Source organism: Esox lucius, chromosome 2 (assembly GCF_011004845.1).
Source record: "Esox lucius isolate fEsoLuc1 chromosome 2, fEsoLuc1.pri, whole genome shotgun sequence".
Lineage (NCBI taxonomy): Eukaryota > Metazoa > Chordata > Actinopteri > Esociformes > Esocidae > Esox > Esox lucius.
In genome coordinates this window covers 22,418,043-22,425,291 of record NC_047570.1, presented here as the reverse complement: position 1 = coordinate 22,425,291, position 7,249 = coordinate 22,418,043, and the positions used below count along the sequence as shown (strand labels likewise).

Below are 7,249 nucleotides of genomic sequence, written 5' to 3'. Positions count from 1 at the left end.
ACGGAGGGTGGAAGACGTGTGCAGCGTGATAGGAAAATGCCTTGTGTGGGTGACCATTTTTACACAAGACAGGAACTCCAGGTGAGCTGTGTCGGCCTGCTTTTCTCTTCGGGCTGGTCAGGTCACAGGAAGGACTGTTATAGTTATATAAGAGATGGGAGTTGGGAGGAAGGGACAACGGGTGGTATGGGAGGGATCACGGGTGGTATGGGAGGGATCACGAGTGGTATGGGAGGGACTCCGGGTGGTATGGGAGGGATCACGGGTGGTATGGGAGGGTCACGGGTGGTATGGGAGGGATCACGGGTGGTATGGGAGGGATCACAGGTGGTATGGGAGGGACCCCGGGTGGTATGGGAGGGACTCCGGGTGGTATGGGAGGGACTCCTGGTGGTATGGGAGGGATCACGGGTGGTATGGGAGGGTCACAGGTGGTATGGGAGGGATCACGGGTGGTATGGGAGGGATCAAGGGTGGTATGGGAGAGACCCCGGGTGGTATGGGAGGGTCACGGGTGGTATGGGAGGGACCCCGGGTGGTATGGGAGGTTCACAGGTGGTATGGGAGGGATCACGGGTGGTATGGGAGGGTCACAGGTGGTATGGGAGGGATCATGAGTGGTATGGGAGGAACCCCGGGTGGTATGGGAGGGATCACGGGTGGTATGGGAGGGATCAAGGGTGGTATGGGAGGGACCCCGGGTGGTATGGGAGGATCACGGGTGGTATGGGAGGGATCACAGGTGGTATGGGAGGAACCCCGGGTGGTATGGGAGAGATCACAGGTGGTATGGGAGGGTCACAGGTGGTATGGGAGGGATCACGGGTGGTATGGGAGGGATCACTGGTGGTATGGGAGGGTCACAGGTGGTATGGGAGGGATCACGGGTGGTATGGGAGGGTCACGGGTGGAAGGAAAGGTGAGGCGGATCTCATTCCCCCAGTGCCTAGTCGCCCAGTGCAGCCAGGGCACAATGACCTGGTCCCACTCTGCCAAGGTCAGGGGTCACAGTTGGATGAGAACATAAGAGCGCTCTGAGGCATTTGTGTCATGACGTCATCCCCCTACTGTTGACGGGATCTGTCTCTACCATGCACCGTATTTACTCTACCCAGTACTTTGATTAGAAAAGCTTTCACTGCCTTGTGCCTTCTTTCTTGTTTGGAGACAGGGTTGCCCAAAGCCCTGCCCATCTTAATCAGAAATGAGATGCTGGATTAGGGAAGTTGATCCATGGGGAGGCCAAGGCACTGGTTGGGGGCTGAGAAGAGGGGGCAGATGGGGAGGGGGGCAGAAGGTGGACTAGTGTCTGCTGGATGCTGTGGCAAAACACGAGCGGACACCCAACCACTGCTCCTCTGGGGACCAGGAAGCTAATTAGCTCTTAAAGCATTTATTTATCACAGATAAACTGTCAAACAATCTCACTAGCAAATCCCCCATGGAAACAAGAACTACTCATTAGTTTGTTCAATTAAGCTTGCTTTTCCCTCTTCAGCCTGGCCTCCCCATGTGTCCTCTTTGGCTGTTTTCAAAGTCGTTCAAATGAAGACTTTGGATGTCAAATGTCCATGCAGTTCATTCCCTTACTTAGGCTTTCTATACTGTCTAGTACCAGAGTTAAGAAAACATGAATAGGTTCAATGATCAAAGACCATAGACAAACCACAGACCATAGAGATGAACCATAAAACCATAAAGGCAGGCTGTGCAAATGAATATATAAAGGCACAGTAGGCACACAATTGGCACAAGTCAGTCCTATCTTGACATTTCAACATTTCATCTCCATAGCTCCATCACAGATTGATGTGACTACCTGAAGGAGGACTTTGGTTTTGAGTAGAGTCTCTCTGTGTTTGCTTCCCATCGTCAGTTGGAGCTTATTGCCAATTCTAGTTTCCCACTGGAAGGCTGTTACACACACGAGGCCTACTGCTCTACAGTCCTAGTGCTTCAGAATTATCTAGAGCTAAGTGAGTTTGCAGAATGTCTACACGAGCAGTAGATGAATTGGTCAGTGACTTTCTAGGATGGCGAGACCCATTCATACTGTTGTATTTGTATAGTCTGTTTCTGTCCCTAGGCTAGGATTTCTGCTTGTTGTCCAATATTGGTATTCTGTGTGATACATAACAAAGGTGTCAAAGGATTTAATGACACTGCTTTTTCTGTCTCAGTGCCTCATTGTTCATTAAAATCATTAAAAGCGCATTTACAGTTTAAGCGCCGCTGGTATTTGAATGTCAAATACAAAATGGATTTGTTAAACTAACATTAAAGTTGTTAAAGTGATTTGTTTAAGGTCATCCTTTCCGGTCACTGGTGTAACCTTCAACTCTTTGATTAAGGAAATGTCTAAAACAGACTTGTGGAAGGGCGTTATTCCTTTGTGACATGGTGTCATTCCTCTGTGACATGGTGTCATTCTTTTGTGTCATGGTGTCATTCCTTTGTGTCCTGTTGTCATTCCTTTGTGACATGGTGTCATTCCTCTGTGTCATGGTGTCATTCCTCTGTGTCATGGTGTCATTCCTCTGTGTCATGGTGTCATTCCTCTGTGACATGGTGTCATTCCTCTGTGACATGGTGTCATTCCTCTGTGACATGGTGTCATTCCTCTGTGACATGGTGTCATTCCTTTGTGACATGGTGTCATTCCTCTGTGACATGGTGTCATTCCTTTGTGACATGGTGTCATTCCCTTGTGACATGGTGTCATTCCTTTGTGACATGGTGTCATTCCCATGTGACATGGTGTCATTCCTCTGTGTCATGGTGTCATTCCTCTGTGTCATGGTGTCATTCCTCTGTGTCATGGTGTCATTCCTCTGTGTCATGTTGTCATTCCTCTGTGACATGGCGTCATTCCTTTGTGACATGGTGTCATTCCTCTGTGACATGGTGTCATTCCTCTGTGACATGGCGTCATTCCTTTGTGTCATGGTGTCATTCCTATGTGTCATGGTGTCATTCCTCTGTGTCATGGTGTCATTCCTCTGTGTCATGTTGTCATTCCTCTGTGACATGGCGTCATTCCTTTGTGACATGGTGTCATTCCTCTGTGTCATGGTGTCATTCCTCTGTGACATGGTGTCATTCCTCTGTGACATGGTGTCATTCCTCTGTGACATGGCGTCATTCTTTTGTGACATCATGTCATTCCTCTGTGTCATGGTGTCATTCCTCTGTGATATGGTGTCATTTCTCTGTGTCATGGTGTCATTCCTCTGTGTCATGGTGTCATTCCTTTGTGACATGGTGTCATTCCTCTGTGTCATGGTGTCATTCCTCTGTGACATGGCGTCATTCCTCTGTGACATGGCGTCATTCCTCTGTGACATGGTGTCATTCCTCTGTGTCATGGTGTCATTCCTCTGTGTCATGGTGTCATTCCTCTGTGTCATGGTGTCATTCCTCTGTGACATGGCGTCATTCCTTTGTGACATGGTGTCATTCCTCTGTGACATGGCGTCATTCTTTTGTGACATGGTGTCATTCCTCTGTGACATGGCGTCATTCCTCTGTGACATGGTGTCATTCCTCTGTGACATGGTGTCATTCCTCTGTGTCATGGTGTCATTCCTCTGTGACATGGCATCATTCTTTTGTGACATGGTGTCATTCCTCTGTGACATGGTGTCATTCCTCTGTGACATGGTGTCATTCCTCTGTGACATGACGTCATTCTTTTGTGACATGGTGTCATTCCTCTGTGTCATGGTGTCATTCCTCTGTGTCATGGTGTCATTCCTCTGTGACATGGCGTCATTCTTTTGTGACATGGTGTCATTCCTCTGTGACATGGTGTCATTCCTCTGTGACACGGTGTCATTCCTCTGTGTCATGGTGTCATTCCTCTGTGTCATGGTGTCATTCCTCTGTGACATGGTGTCATTTCTTTGTGACATGGTGTCATTCCTCTGTGAAATGGTGTCATTCCTCTGTGTCATGGTGTCATTCCTCTGTGACATATATTGCCCTTAGCCAAGCCAATAATCCACAACACGATATACATCAACATTCAGTAGAAGGCAGACTTCTCCTGGGCTGCTGATGAACGCACAGAGATCTATGAAAGCGTTCAAATTCCATGGTTCTGAGTGCTTACGCCCCCTAGACAGCATCGCCTAGGCGCCAGGAAGGCCATATTCGGCCCATTCCATCACTCTAATTCACTCCCTACACATTCATATTTCATTCAGCCTCAGCCTTAATGAAAGCCATGGCAACTTCACCAACCACTGTCTCAAAACACACACACTGATAGACAACATATCATAAATAAGCGCATTGGCCTTCATACAAAACTAAATGAAAGGGAAATTGGCCCGGAAGTGCGGGGGGGGGGTGAGAGGAAGAGCGACTGGGAGTGAGAGGCCTTCTGAAACCATGTGACTGACTAGGGAGGCCATCTGCCTGGAAGAGTCTGGCTATCTTCCATCCCCAGTTCCCCCCTCCTCCAATCCCTAGCCCCCCCACCGCACAGACAAGTGCCTGTTTATCCCAATGCCCTTCAGATGACATTAGCACAGGTCTCATGTGCAATCCAGTTATCTTCCGCTGGTCTGAATATGCTATGATTTTAAGTAATGTTTGCTGTGTCTTTTTTCTTGCCCAGGAAACAAACACGACATCCTCACTAAAAGGCTGCTGGGGTGCCCTAGTGACTGGGTGGCAGGGCGCTGTCACCTGGGCACACGCAGAGCATTTACACAGCCTGTCCACACACACACACACACACACACACACACAACCAACCTCATGTCCCCTGCAACACTGGCAGGAAGACCACCATGTCAACTCCCAGCAGGCAATGCAGGACCAGACTGTGGTTATTGAAAATCTGTGTACTTTCATTTTCCCATTTGTCTTACTAAGAGCGAAAGGCTCATAGTCTTGGCTTAAACAATAATCCCTTATTTTCAGAGCCCTCCAATATTAAATTGTAACCATATGGGATTCCCACAAGTAATTTAGTGTCACAAAGTTCTTCACATTTCCCTGTGTATTTACTTTGCTCATTACCTGCACAAAGAAACAGAGAAAGGAAAGTGCCATTTAGACTTAAAAAGGGCGCAGGCATTTATTTCTCCAGTGCCTTTATCCAGGACAGGAAACACTTTCCATTTTTTTTCCTGCTATGAATTACATGGGTGACAATTTGAATTTTTTCAGCAGCTCTATGGATGAATGATTACAAATATAACTATTGAGATCAGAGATCAGCAACAGGCAGTGTTTTTCTACACCCCCTCCCACCTTTTAAAATCCTACCCCAAAAAGGTCAGTGGAAAGTGGAAAGTCACCAGGAATTCAGTAAATATGTATTTCATGTAGGAAGTCTGTTTTGGCTTTAGTTGTGGTCCAAATTCAGTGGAACATTTGTGCTTTTGTATTATGTTCCTGTAGTTGAATCTAGTTGCCTACCCCTGATTTTCAGTTTGGCTCATCTACTATAATGAATTCTAGGAAATGATCTCAATAAGCAACAAAGCTTACCTTCTATCATCAACAGATTGATAATATTTGTTAGAGCAGGGGACCGTCAATAACAAAACTCCCTAATTCAGCCTTTGAATTTATCTCTGCAGAATAAGCTTTCCTTTGTTAATTTTCTGGATACAGAGTTGAAACTTTTTGTGGAAATTACATAAATACTGTATGTACAGTGATTTGGAAATCAGACAAAGATTAATGACTGAAATCTAAAAAAAGAAGTGGACTCTGAATGTGGTGAACTCTGAATGTGGTGAACTCTGAATGTGGTGAACCCTGAATGTGGTGAACCCTGAATGTGGTGAACCCTGAATGTGGTGAACTCTGAATGTGGTGAACTCTGAATGTGGTGAACCCTGAATGTGGTGAACCCTGAATGTGATGAACTCTGAATGTGGTGAACTCTGAATGTTGTGAACCCTGAATGTGACTAAGTTGTCTTTCAGGAGTTCTCTTGGATTAGTAGCCTACATGGTGCCTAATATGGCGTCAGTTGTACATAATGAGTTCAGCATTAGACGTGCTGGAGGATAGATGACCTTTGACGTCTAGATCTAGTCTACATTCTATCTATAGCATCCATCAAGTAACCACATTAAAACCCCCATCATATAATTTACTGTATGGGACATAAATGCCCAGGTGATTATCCTGGATATTGCATAGAATGAAATAGTGAGGACTTTCCAAAAAGAATCAGGTTCACTGCTGGTTTCTGTTTCAGTATGCACCACCAACGCCCACTGTCTAAGCTTGTGTCTCCACTACTCTGCTACAGGTAGCTAGCATGCTCATTGAAAATTCACCACCCCAACTACAGAGCTGAACTGATTAACACATCCAGTCACCAGATTAATGAGTCCCGTAAATTATGCCATCATTAGTCAATTGATTATTTCTAAATAATTACACCAAATGCATGACATGAGGTGGGTGCAGTCGCTGTGCATTTCAGGGTTGCTTTCACACACCAACAAAGCCATGGGAGACATTTCAGTATTTCTACATATGAAGAAAATAAGATTAGTTGGCTTGTTCTCCATAATGGAGCAATGGATCAAGTGATACCAAAACCAAACACAAGGAAAACCACCATAGATCCCAATGTCCTCAGCAGTTTCTCCCCCTCCATTTGCTTTGCACAGAGCAATAGTACATGAACACAGTCTGTCCTGCCAGGTATGTGTCTCTGAATTGAGTATGTTATACAACTATTTCATGTTGGAACATCTATGGATATATACAAAACATCTCCTACCTGCACTTACTGAAATAAACCTATTAAATGGGCTTTTTGAATTGTCTAAAAGCAAAAACAAACGATCCAGATTAGTCTATTATCATATTAGAGCCACTCAGAACAGTATGATACAGAGGGAGATAATGAACAGGCCAGGCCCATCAAAGGACATTAAATGAGGGCAGGCAGGATGGCAGCTTCTCCCTGTCTGACTGCTTTCTGTTCTCAGAGAAACAGCAAAGACAGTGTGTGTGCCTGGGCATTGAGAACAGGTCTTGTAGGGTTCAGATCAGGCCTAGCTAGTGAACACCACAACCTCTCCTCTCTAGAATCAAACAAATAAACTGCTACCAAAGTAATATTTTTGTGATTGTAAAATTAAATTAAACATCAACAAAGCCTCTGCATACATGGACAAATTATTCTGCTGGAAATGAAAAAGAAACATTTCTATCCAGGTTATTAAAGGCAAACAGTAACAAAGCTTGACATTTCAATAGGATTTTTTAA

At 45.5% G+C, this 7,249-nt stretch overlaps 1 protein-coding gene across 1 annotated transcript; it reads right to left on the bottom strand.

The window, feature by feature from the left end:
- Nucleotides 1-321: 321 nt before the first annotated feature.
- Nucleotides 322-3,953, bottom strand: LOC117592922 (SUN domain-containing protein 2-like). Its single transcript, XM_034287396.1, has 2 exons — nucleotides 2,370-3,953; nucleotides 322-387 (listed from the first exon to the last, which is right to left on the bottom strand). Exons 1-2 carry the CDS (start codon nucleotides 3,951-3,953, stop codon nucleotides 322-324), a joined length of 1,650 nt encoding a protein of 549 aa, XP_034143287.1.
- Between the last annotated feature and the right edge of the window lie 3,296 nt (nucleotides 3,954-7,249).